The sequence below is a fragment of the Oreochromis aureus genome, linkage group 23 (genome assembly GCF_013358895.1).
Source record: "Oreochromis aureus strain Israel breed Guangdong linkage group 23, ZZ_aureus, whole genome shotgun sequence".
Taxonomy (NCBI): Eukaryota; Metazoa; Chordata; class Actinopteri; order Cichliformes; family Cichlidae; genus Oreochromis; species Oreochromis aureus.
This window is the reverse complement of record NC_052963.1, coordinates 21,096,386-21,109,536: the sequence shown is the minus strand read 5'-3', so window position 1 is coordinate 21,109,536 and position 13,151 is coordinate 21,096,386. Positions and strand designations below refer to the sequence as shown.

Here is a 13,151-nt window from a genome sequence, read left to right as displayed (position 1 = left end):
CATACAGCTAATAATTTTATCTTTATCTTTAGCTACAAGGATCCTGACTTAAGATGCAGAAAGACAGTGCTGCGGAGTCACTTCAGCCAAACAATCCTTCAATGGGATACAGAAAATTACACCCCCCCCCAAAAAAAAAAATCTAAGTACAAATCTTTATACTAAAACACGAAGTAATCGGCTTCCATAAAGAAAAGACCCTTATATGTAACTAATAAGAACCCTTCAACTTCCGTCAATAAGCCTCTATTTCAACAAATCAGGCATACAATCCACTTTTTCATGTAATAAATGTTTTATAAATGTCTTTACATTCCCAACATGTTTTCCTGTTAATGTTTAACTCATGTAGCTTTGTGAAAAAGAAGACTGTCATATTATAGGCAGAACAAGGCACATCATACATTCATACAGTGAACTGTCTTTCGACTGCACTCAGACAAAGTCTGCACACGAAGCATGCTGCACTTAAAAACATCTCATTTAGGTCAGATATGTGATTAAAAATCATCAGCTTGCATGCAGGATTACACAACAGTTTGGTGGATGTGCGTTAATACAGCGTTACTTCAGGTCTTTGCTCTCGACCTCAAGCACAGAAACAAAACAAACTTCAATCTTATAGCCAGTAAAAATAACTCATAGTTCCTTTGAAATCCTGTTTTTATAATTTCCTGTTTAATCTCCGAAAGAGCAGATGACACGGATAAAAAAAAAGAATAAATAATTATAAAAAATATACAGGAGGTGGCTGGGGAGAGGGAGGTCTGGGCTTCTCTGCTTAGGCTGCTGCCCCCGCGACCCGACTTCGGATAAAGCGGATGAGGATGGATGGATGGATGAAAAAATATACACGAGGAGACCAGAGTGACAGCATCCTCAAACAGTTGCGCTGAAGATGAAGATCGTCATGTAAACCTCAGTAGTGGAAGTAGTGCAACCAATGGAAAACACAGCAGATCCCAGATGAGCCTAAAAATAACTCATCTGAGAGGAAAAAACCCCCAAAACCTGGCTGAAGAAATACTTTAAATATGTTTAACATCACCTGACTTGTGCTTTTAACGTGCTCAGATCAGAGAGGACACGCAGAAACCATCACTGAGGTTTTGTCTAAAGGTCCAACATTTCCTACCAGGAAGTTTCCTTGAAGAAAAATTATTTTAAAAAAAAGAAAAAAAGGAAATTTGGTGCTAAATAAAATAAAAACTGGCTCTTTTTTTAAAAAAGAGTGGCTCCATTTAAACACTACATTATGTTAAAGGCTCTTATGCTAAAAGGCCCAGTTTTAGCTGGAGCTGACTTTTGTCCTTATTTGATGGTGACACTTCATAAAATAAAAAAAATTCTCCTGCCTAAAACAGTTCATCCACGTGAAAAAAGTCAAGTCTACATCTTTAACTTGGAGTTTTGCAAAATAAAAATCTCCAGAATAAACAAGGAGCTTTGGAAGTACAGAAACTAGCCTTTTCCACCTTTTCAAGAGTTGATGCTAAGCTAAGCCAAGCTAGCCAAGGTTTTTTTCATGTTAGAAAGTTTTTCCTTTCCACTGTCACCAAGTGCTTGCTCATAGGGGGTCGTTTGATTGGTGACTGGATTATTAGATGGATTATAGTGTTTACAGTATAAAATACCGTTCTTGTGATTTTGCGCTATGTAAATAAAACTAAATTAACTACAGCAGTGACAAACTATCACTAATTATGTCCTCAATATCTGTCAATATCAGTAAGCTTTGAACAATAAGATAAACTTGTCACTAAAATCTGCAATAAATATTTCCATAAGAAGGAGTCAATTTGCTATCAGTCTGTTTTTCTCATAATACAACTATTAACTGTTAAAATAAATGAAAAACACATATCGGTTGTATTTTAATTTATCTAATAAAGTACAGATATTTGGTCTCCCTGTATCGATACAATATCAGCACACAAAATGCCGTGATACTACAATGTATCGATTCTTCCCCCTCTACATTTCATGGATATATATTGGATACACAAATGGATTTTGTTTGATTGTATTTGATTCATGTGGACATTTTGCCTCAGCTGAACTATAACTTTAGAAACTGACAATCAAGACCTCACCAATTAAACGTCTCTGGCAGCGCCTCGGTAGCAAAATTGATAAATTGCCACTACAATTACCAAATACCCGCTTTCTTCATCTTCAGTCTCGCATATTCGTCTCTTCTGGCTGAAGTGGCACGTTCGAGTTCTTTTCTTTTTATTCTGCTGCCCGCATGCTGTGGACCATTTAGTCATTTATGAGTTGACTGATACAGCTAATGTACGATGACTAAACAACAGCTAGAAGGTAAAAGGCAAAAGCATCTTCCTCAAGCAGCTGCTAAAATCTTTTTTCACTTATTAATAAAACTTGAAGAGCATGATTATTTCTGAGAAACGTAAATGAAGCGCTCTGTTTTCAATACTTGGAACCAAATTGCTTTTTTTTCCCTTCTTTTTCTAGGAAACTTCACATTTACCTGTAAATTGTGTTGCGTAAAGCAAACCCACCTGAAGATGGTTTTTACACAATAATCAGTGTCAATCAAGGAGTGCTGGACAAAGATAAAGTCAAAGTATTAAAAGTGCTGCGTAAAAAGACAGTATAAAACATTGTGTGTGTGGTCTGAGGCACCAGATGTTAAGACTTTGGACATAACAGATGAAATAAACAGACACATCTCAGCCTCAATCATTAGATACTGTTTCACCCAAAACACACAGGAGTGCTTGATTTGGCCAAATTCATCCGGCTGCATGCTTGATTGCAATATTGTCATTCAAATAGCTCCATTTGCATCTTTTTTTTGTGTCATCATCCGACTCAGACTCCGCCCCCACTTCGGTCCACCGACACCGGTTCCCTCTGATCCAGAGTCTCCTCTGCAGTTTTCATCAGAATGGCCAGGCGGCTGTCCGACACGTGCCCCTTCTTCACGGCGCTCATCAGCTGCGGAGGGAACAGCAGAGAACAGAGTACGTGGCGTGTAGGACAACGGCGGGAAAGGTTAACCTGTCAAAGCGAGGCGGGCCGCTTTCCTCGGGCAGAAATAATTATCTGCAGGACGAGGAGGAAACCGCCTGCCTGGCAGTGAAAGGCTTTAGAGCTCACCGCCACATCCCTGAGTTTGAGAGGCAGACGATGAAACCATTTTTAGTTTTCATGTGTTAAAGCTGAACAAGGTGCGACTGTTTTAATGAGGTCATGTAATCTTCTCCAACGGCAGGAAACAAACAGACGATTTTAATGTTCTCTGACATGATTATATATTCTTCTTAATCTTAGTGTCAACAAATTGAGTGCAAAGCAATGTTTTAATGGTTAAGATGACGTGCTCTGAAAATGCTCTCACTGTTTTTTCTTTTTTATAAATTTAGAGACGAAACAAAAATATTTAAACTCCTTATATTAATTCTATTAAATTGGTTCAGGTCAAAGATGCCCTTATTTTAAGGACTTTATGTACTGCTAAGCAGCTTTATCTATGCTAACTTCATTAGGTACACCTGTTTAACTGCTCGTTAACAAAAAATATCTAATCAGCCAATCACATGGCACTAACTCTGTGCATTTAAGCATGTAAACATAGTCAAGGTGGCCTCCTGAAGTTCAAACTGTGCAACAGAATGGAGAAAAAAAGATGATTTAAGTAACTTTAAATGTGGCATGGTTATTGGTCTAAGTATTTCAGAAGCTGCTGATCTGCTGGGATTTTCCCACTCATGCAGTTCTAGTTTTTCAGAGAATTCTCTGAAAAAGAGAAAACATCCAGTGAGCAGCAGTTCTCTAGGTGAAAATACCTTGTTGAACCCTGAGGTCAGAGGAGAATGACTGGACTGCTGGGAGCTGACAGGAAGGCAACATTAACTCAGATAAGCATTTGTTACAACCAAAGTATGCAGAGAGCATCTCTACAGCAGCAGAAGAACACACTGGCTGCTGCTCCTGTCAGCTAACAACAGGAAACTAAGGCCTCACAAAGACTGGACAATACAAGAAAAATGTCGCCTGTTCTGATGAGTCTCGATTTCTGCTGCAACATTCAGATGGTAGGGTCAAAAATTGATATGAGCAACATGAAAGCATGGATCATAATTTGTTTATGAAATCACTATATTTAGTCATATTTGCATGGATCTTTTCTTTTGTTTTAACTAACTGGGGGGTCTCTTCCTGTTAAAATTGAGTTCTTCCTTCTCACTGATTCATGATTCAATTAAATTTTATTTATACAGTGCCAAATCGCCAAAACAGTCACCTCAAGGCGCTTTATATTGTAAGGTGAAGACAGAGACAAAACCCCCAAAATCAGATGACTCTCTATGAGAAAGCACTTGGCAACAGTGGGACGGAAAAACTCCTTTTAAACAGGAAGAAACCTCTGGCAGAACCAGGCTCAGGGATATGCTGGATCTTTGGGTTTTTATTTGTAACATTGTAGTGGCTCCAGTATATAGTGCCTGGAGATGATTCATTTGTTGGTATTAAAAGAAACAAAAAACCAAAACTTGAACGCATTAGCTGGGACTATTTTCAGCTAGAGATTAACGCACGCTTGATTCTCTGGTGACACGTTCAGGACGGTGCAGCAGTGGCGCACTATGGCACAAACTAATGAGATATAACAGTCTTTAGGTGTTAGCAGGAAGCAAGTATTTGTTGACAGTAAGAAAGATATCTTATCATCTTATCCACCACAGATAAAGTCACCTGGTTCAGTTTTAACACTTCTTGGACCTTTTTAGTTCATTTCCCACCTCCAGCCATAGTTTTCATTAACCGGAGAACTGGGTTAGGTTTTGTGTGAGGGTTAAAACATCAATTTCCTCCTCACTACTTTCTGTTTGTTGTTCGCATGGCTAGTCAGGCGAGCAGAAACAAACACACAGATACAGATGTCATCACAAAGGCGACAGCAGCTCTTTTCACTTTTAGCTTCTCTATCGTCCGAACATCGGCTCGCTCGCAGCAGAGATTGCTCGCTAACAAAGGTAGTCCTCTGTAATGACTCTTCTCTGGATTCGAGTGAGAAAGTAATTTAGCGGCAGACGGACGTGTGGGCTCCCCGGACACTCCTCAGGCCTCATTACATGAGTCGCTGACAGAGCCTCTCCTCTCTAATTAGCTTCATCTAGCCTGACCTGCCGCTGCTTTGGACTTCACACTCTCGGTTTGCAGCAGCGGATGTTTACTCACTTCTCAGGTGGACACGGGCCTTTCTTTTTTTTTCTCTCTTAATGACAGGATAATTTAAGTTCCAGCTCTCCTGCATGTATGAGGAGGAATATGCTGCGTTTATCAGGGTAATAATACTGAAAATGACAGGCAAGAGAAGAGGAACTGAACCTTTGACTTTTGGTGATTTTACTATTAGAAAAACTGGATTTGTACACTTAGAGGCTGAATTCATGTTAATTCCAGGCTCAATTTCCCACAAAAAAAACAAAGAAGAAAAAGGCTGAATCCGTGTGTAATAGATCACGCCCTCGAGGGCTTCCATTATCCAGCCTTTGTGTCCTCAGTCATATTTGCTCTGCTGGTTTGAGAAGAGCGGGCACACTCACAGAGGTGTTGGGCATTAATGCTTCTTCTTATCAGACACACACCACACTGCATACTGTGCATGTGTGCATTAAAAAAAAATCATTTTTATTTGCTTTTTTTTTTTTATTTTGTTCTGGTATTTTGGATTTTCCTGTAAAGGTTTAAAATATAAATACAATAATATTTTAAGATTATTTAAATATTTGCAGGAAATCCTGTAGCTGAAATCTGCAATCCAAATATTTTTCAGTTTTTCCATAAATCTGCATTTTTAATTTTTTCTGCAAATGATAACAAATATATTTGCATGATTACAGCCTGCCACTTTTTTTTATTTCCAGCCATTTCCAGCTGTTTCTTTTTGCACTGCCTGCTAAAATCTAGAAAAAACAAAACAAAATCCAGTCCACCACCGCATTTAGGATTTGTAAGCTGTAACTAAACTTTTAAGACGTGTTTCTATGTAACATCACCCGCCATTTTTTTTTTTTAGGTACACCTTGCTAGTACTGGGTCAGACTCACTTTTGGCTTAATTCTTCATGGCGCAGATTCAAGAAGTTGCTGGAAACATTCCTCCAAGATTTTAGTCCATGTTGACATAATAGCACCACACAGTTACTGCAGATTTGCAAATGAGAATCTCCCATTACACCGCATCCTAAAGCTGCTCTGCTGGATTGAAATCTGATAACTGGCTAATACAATGAAGTGACGTGCTGTCCATTCGGAGATGCAGTCAAGGTATGCAGAAGAGCATACCTTGACTGCATTTAGGCATGAAGTATGTCTACATGCCCAAATGCTTTGAGGTGTCAAGAGGTGATTGGCTGATTAGACAGCTGTACCTAACAAAGTGGCCACTCAGAGCATGTAGCTCAAAGCTGGTTTAAGCATTTATTGTGCACAGCTGCTCCATTAACAGATCACAGATAACTGATGTCTGTCGTGTGCTTACAGATGCTAAATGAAGGCACTTAAAACTAAGTGCTGCTGATCATCTCTGTACTTAGTGCCTACCTGTAGGAATTCATCAATTTCGACTTGTCCGTTCTTGTTGAGGTCCACCTCATTAAGGATTTCATGGAGCGCGTTTTCATCAATGTACACATTGATGCTCTGCAGGGAAGGAGAAACACAGCACTCGGGATCAATGACATGCAGCTGCGGGTAACAAATATGTGAAGACTGAGAGAAAGAAACTCACCTGTAAAACTCGCTGGACGTCAACAGTGGTGATGAATCCTTTGCTCTCTTTGTCAAACTTGTGGAAACGCTTCTTGTACCTGTCAGACACACCAGCAGTAACAGCAGATTTACAGCAGCGATATTAACAGACAACAACAACAGCAGTGGATCAAATACCACCATGTTGATGTTGTGCATACAACACCATAACCAGCATTGGCCCAGGACCAACACTGGAACCAGTCCATGACCCAAAAAACCCACATGGCCTCCAGTAACCATTACTTAAATTCTAGCTTTCATTCCCTGGTTGGTGTTTGGGAATAAACATTTTTCCCTAGCGAGCAGTGGCTGTTAGAGGCTGTTATGCTTTCCTCAAAAGCATGTTGACCTTCTAATTACTCGCTGGTTTGGAAATGCCTTTGAGGTGCAACAGCAACAGTTAGTAAGTTGTAACTAATACCATCTGCACTGAAATAAATAAGTATTTTCCCCAAACAGGATAAAACCCCCAAATCTTCAGTGTTAAAGGCCTGACTTTACTCCTTTCACCCACCACCTCATCTTGACCAACAAATGACCAAACTATACTACACCATAGATGTTTTATTTATGACCTACTTATACTTTTTTATTTATACTTATAGTATTTAATAGCTTCATTTGTGTTTATCACCCCGGTACTGTTTCGTTTATCTATGACAGGTAATCTAAGACGTTTTCATATTATTTTTATACATAGAGGAGTTTTGGCATCACAGTTCTACCAGATCTTTCAAAGAGTTTCAAAGGGCGTTGCTTGAAACTGCTGCCAACTCTTCATCCAACCAGAGATCAGTACCACAGAGACAGTATTTGAGTAACTGGGCCACAAATATTGTCCTTTATCCCTGAAAGCAGCAGGTTTTTCCAGAGCCTGAATGTCTGCTCCAGAATCTCTGAATCTGGTTCTGGGTCTATTAGCTGTGTAATAATCAGAGCCAGCAAGTCGAACAAAAAAAATCTGAAGAGTTGTAGAGACAGACTACCCAAATTTACAGTGGGGAAAAATGTTCCCCTTATAATAAAAATATGAGAGCGAACTTAAATATGATCAAGGTCATAAATTATTATAAAAATAATATTTTAAGATTATTTAAATACTTGCAGGAAATCCTGTAGTTGAAATTTGCTCTGTGGGGCTTCAGTAAGAACCACAGAGTCTGTGTGCCCCTCCATGGACATGCCTCCCCTCACCAATCACCAAACCGGTCATGCTAAACGATGCTACAGACAGCACAACTTTCTCCACGGCTTTTCCAGACACTTTCACATCTGTCACGAGTTCAGGGTGAACCTGCTCTCATCTGTGAAAAGCTCAGGGTGCCTGTGGTGGACCTGGGAATTCTGGTATTCCTTGGCAAATGCCAATCAGTCTCCACAGTGCCAGGCAGTGAGCACTGAGCCCACCAGAGGACATCAGGCCCTCAGGTCACCCTCATGTAGTCTGTTTGTGATTGTTTGGTCAGAAACATTTAAACTAGTGACCTAATGGAAGTCATTTTGTAGCTCTCACAGTGCTCATCCTGTTCCTCCTAGCGTACAGGAGCAGATATGGGTCCTGCTGATGGATTAAGGACCTTCTATGGCCCTGTCCAACTCTCCTACAGTAACTGCCTGTTTGTTCCATGATCCTGAGACACAACAAACCTTCTGACAATGGCACATATTGATGTGCCATCCCGGAGGAGTTGGACTACCTGTGCAACCTCTGTAGGGTCCAGTTATCGTCTCATGCTAGCAGTAGTGACACAGAGACTGGCCAAATGCAAAACTAGTAAAAGGAAAAATGTGTGTCCTCCAGCTGCAAACCGTTCCTTTGTTGGGGTTTGCCTCATTGTCACACGTCTACTGGACTTGTTCATTTCATTAACACCAAAGCAACTGAAACTCATTAACAAGCCCCTCTGACCAGAACAACATCCCAGAGGTTTAACTGACTGGATGGTATGCTCTCATTAAAAAGTGTTCCTTTAATTTTTTGAGAAGTCTGTAACTGATATGGAACATGATTAAGAAAGAAAAAAAATGCATAAATCAATCAGGAAACTTAAATGAACTATCTGATGTTTTCAAAAGCACTACCTGGCTACTTCATGGTTGTCCAGGTTGATCTCAGACGTCTTGGTTATTTGCTCAGAGCGAGACCTGTAGCCCATCTCATGGTACAGGAACTTCCTCGCTGCCTCGAGTTCCTCCTGGATTTAAAAAAAAAAAAAAGGTGAGCCCACACTAATCAGCAAAGTCATTTTCTCATTAATCAGAACAAACAGATTCACACATACACCCTCTGTAACTCAGGTTATAACGTTAAATGAGGCATCTAATGTCTAATGAGGTCACTACAATGTGTGTAAATGGCTAAAATGTTTCTTTCAGAACTAAAATAACAAAAACTGAGATTTTTCACCAGCTTGCTACATGGCCTGTATTTGGTAAATGGCCTGTATTTGTGGCCTTAGGGACTGCTTTACTAGTCCCTAAGGACTCCAAAGCGCTTTACACAACCAGTCATCCACCCATTCACACACACATTCACACACTGGTGATGGCAAGCTACGTTGTAGCCACAGCCACCCTGGGGCGCACTGACAGAGGCGAGGCTGCCGGACACTGGCGCCACCGGGCCCTCTGACCACCACCAGTAGGCAACGGGTGAAGTGTCTTGCCCGAGGACACAACGACCGAGACCGTCTAAGCCAGGGCTCGAACCAGCAACCTTCCGATTACAAGGCGAACTCCCAACTCTTGAGCCACGATCGCCCCCATGTCACTCATACAAGCTGCTGTCTAAAAATGCACAGCTCGATATTAGTTTACCTGATTCATCAGATCTTTTAGCTCTAAACAAACCTCAAAACACTGGAAAACATCTGGTTTTCCAAAACTCAAAATAACATCTTCAAAAGTCTCTTTGTGTCTGACCAACACATCAAATCTAAAGAAAGTCTGTCACTGTCACATGACAAAGAAAGGCAGGAGAAATTATTTATTATGGCTGCATAACTTCCACCCATCCTATAAGTGAGACTTTCTCATCTGTGTTTCATTAAACATACTCCAGGACTACGCTGATTAAAATCTCTCAATCACAGGCAAAGAATTACCAATACCAAATTTTGAGGTGATGTTACAGGCTTTTTTTTGGAAAACTGATCATTGGAGCTCCAGTACTGTGAAAAAGTATCTGCCACCTTCCTGATCAACCAGATCAATCAAATTTAATACTAGAAGAAGTTAGTAAGTCTGAGGAAATACAAACTGCAGCTTTTACATTTATTACATGAAAAACTGTAATTAAAAAAAGGAATCATCAAGATGTTTTTGGTAAATGTGAGACGAGCCTTTGTGATCTTTTTGGTCAGCAGTGGTTTTCTCCTTGAACTCTCCCATGGAGGCCATTTTTGCCCAGTCTCTATCTTATTGTTGAATCATGAACTTTGACCTTAACTGAGACAAGTGAGTTAGATGTTGTTGTGGTTCTTTTGTGACCTCCTGGATGAGTCATCGAAGCTCTTGGAGTAATTTTGGTGGGCCAGTCACTCCTGGGAAGCTTCACCACTGTTCCAAGTTTCCTCCAATTGTGGATAACGTCTCTCACTGTGGTTCACTGGAGTCCCAGAGCCTTAGAAATGGCTTTGTAACCTTTTCCAGACTGACTTTGTTTCTCAGCTGTTTCTTTAGATCATGACGTGCTGTGTTGGTGTTTGAGATCTTTTAGCTTCACTTTGTCAGACATTTTCTGTTCAAGTGATTTCTTGATTCAACACGTCTGGCAGTAATCAGGCCTTGGTGTAGCTGAAGAAACTGAAGTCAGGGTTCCAAAAAATGTGGTTAATACAGTTAATTCATGATTTACTTCTTCACACAGGCCCAGGTGAGTTTGGATAGGGTTTCTCCCTTAATAAATGAAATCTTCATTTAAAAACTGCATTTTGTATTTACTCTGGTTATCTTTGCCTAACATTAAATTTTGTTTGATGATCTGAAACATTTCAGTGTGACAAATATGCAAAAAAAACAAACAAAAAAAATCATGAAGAAAGCAGACACTTTTTCACAACAATGTAACTGAAAGCTTTTACACAAGGAAAACCAGAAACCAGAGCGTTTGGTGTATGATTAACTGACTTGTTTATGAGCTATTCTCTCACTACTTCTGCTGGTTAACAATAAAGGTCTAAAATAGCTCAGAGTTCAACTTTCATGCATGCACAGAGCCTCCTCTATGAAAGCGCAAAGGGTGTGGACTTTTCCATTGTACTCTGATCAAAAACGAATCCCTGCCCCAACTTGAGAAACCCACCAGGGATTTAAGCTTTATGCAGAAGCCAGGGGAATAAAACGAGTAATCCCATCAGTACACGTCGTTTTAACCTGCAGACATGCACCTCAGGATGCTGGTGACAGTTTTAGATATAGAGTTAGGTTATGTTTTAACCATAAGCACACTTTCAGTAGAAGATTTGGGCCTTATATTTCCTTTTTTTTTAATAAGCCTCTCTCTGTGGACGACAGAGATTCTGTAAATCTAACCATACCAAACGGTGACCTGGTGAATATTAAGGGGTTAAAAACATCAAGTGTTGTAAACACGTACCGTCCTCTTCTCCTGACTCCAGTCCAGTTCTTTGCCCATGATCTGGACGATACGTGGGAGTGCCTCGTCGGCCGCCTGCACATTCAGGAAGCCCAGGCGAGTTCGCCGGGCGATGACATCGATGGCGGTGCAGGCGTACTCCTTAATCGCATATAGCACCTGAAAAAGACGAGAAGCTCTCAGACACTCTTCAGACACACAGCTGGAACTTTAACTGTTTACACAACAGTCCCATTTTACCTCGCTCTCGATGTACGGGAATTCAGACACCAATCTTTTCCCGACGATTGGCCATCTCTGCCCGGTGACCTGAGCCATTTTGGCAACGTCGAATGCCCTTCCCCCATACGTGGAGGCCAGGTGTTGAGCGACCTGTGCCAGAGAAAGATATAAATACTTACTTAAATACATAGATTTTATATTAATTTATTTTAATAATAATGCTAATCAGAGGTTTTCTGCCCTGAAAACACATCTAGGAATTTATACCAAAGCAAAATCACCAGGACTATGATAAAACACCATTACTCAATTACTCAAACAATTATCAAAGGTCCAAAATGAACAGGGACGTGCATAAACACAAAGGTAAAACTAAAGCAAAAAGACTGCCTGAATTTGTGTAGTCAACCCCCAAACACACAATTTAAACTGTGTTAATAACAGGATTAAATTATCGGATATTCAGAAACACTTATTAGAAGTTTGACTTAGTTACATCGAAACACATGTGACCGACCTGTTATTCACTGATAAAGCTATTATTAAGATGAATACATTATTCACTCATGTTTGTTTTGTTTTTTTTCTTACATTTGCCAGAACAAAGTCTCATTAAGGTCTATAATTTGATTTTCCTAAATATATAATTTACACTAAACTGCTTTTTATATCTAAACATTTTTACCATCCTTGTCATAGGAGCTTTTATATAAAGTTATTAGCTGATCATTTATGAGAAATACATAAGCAGCATTAGTAGGGATATTACAAGTTTTTTCTTACACTAGAAAAAAAATGACCAACACCTCTTACACTGACTGATTAATACATTTGTAAACAGAAACATTACAGTTTAACAGTATATCATACTTTCACATGGCTACTCCCACTGTTTCCCTCCACTGTTAATGGCATATTGCTATAAAGGTTAGATAAAGGGGGGCTGCGACCTTGGCTAAAATATTTCTACAGAGAAAGATGTTGAACATCTTACTCCAACTTAAGAATTACAGGTGTGCTTATTTGGAAAAACCCAAATAAGCTGAATTCAGTGTGTGTATAATAAGTGTGTGAGTGTATAATTCCTGTTATCCCTGCTACAACATATAAGTCCATTATTCTAAAAATCAATTTGCTCTTGGTTAGTTTTTCCCAGCTGCCAGTGAAAGAATGAGCAATAATGGCACAAGTCTGAATAAGTAAATAGATACATTTAAGAATAAATGCACAAAATGAATGTTTGAATGTAGGCAGAGAAATAAATCCAAGTTAAAATATAGGAATAATTAGATAGCTACATAAATTCATATGGAGAAATAATATATAAATGCAAAAACAGAACAATTAATTAATTAATATCTACTAACTAATGTTGTGATGCAAAACTACCTAAATGAATGTAGCTTAAAAAATGAACACATGAAGTTTTACAGACATAAATCACTTTCAAAGACTGACCGAGTGTAAATGAAGATAAATGTAAAAATAAATAAGTAAATGTTGAAGTATATATGATGCAAAATAGAGAATTAACTAGATTAATG

The 13,151-nt window shown here is 39.4% G+C and overlaps 1 protein-coding gene across 1 annotated transcript in view; it reads right to left on the bottom strand.

Annotated features, from left to right (window-relative positions):
- Nucleotides 1–276: 276 nt before the first annotated feature.
- Nucleotides 277–13,151, bottom strand: part of gpd2 (glycerol-3-phosphate dehydrogenase 2 (mitochondrial)) — a 39,662-nt gene continuing 26,787 nt past the window's right edge. The window contains exons 17-22 of the mRNA XM_039607027.1: nucleotides 11,626–11,757; nucleotides 11,386–11,544; nucleotides 8,871–8,983; nucleotides 6,766–6,844; nucleotides 6,579–6,677; nucleotides 277–2,964 (exon numbers count right to left, since the gene is read on the bottom strand). Coding sequence (XP_039462961.1) covers nucleotides 2,839–2,964; nucleotides 6,579–6,677; nucleotides 6,766–6,844; nucleotides 8,871–8,983; nucleotides 11,386–11,544; nucleotides 11,626–11,757 — 708 coding nt within the window. The 3' untranslated portion in view covers nucleotides 277–2,838. The remainder of the gene's footprint in view (nucleotides 2,965–6,578; nucleotides 6,678–6,765; nucleotides 6,845–8,870; nucleotides 8,984–11,385; nucleotides 11,545–11,625; nucleotides 11,758–13,151) is intronic.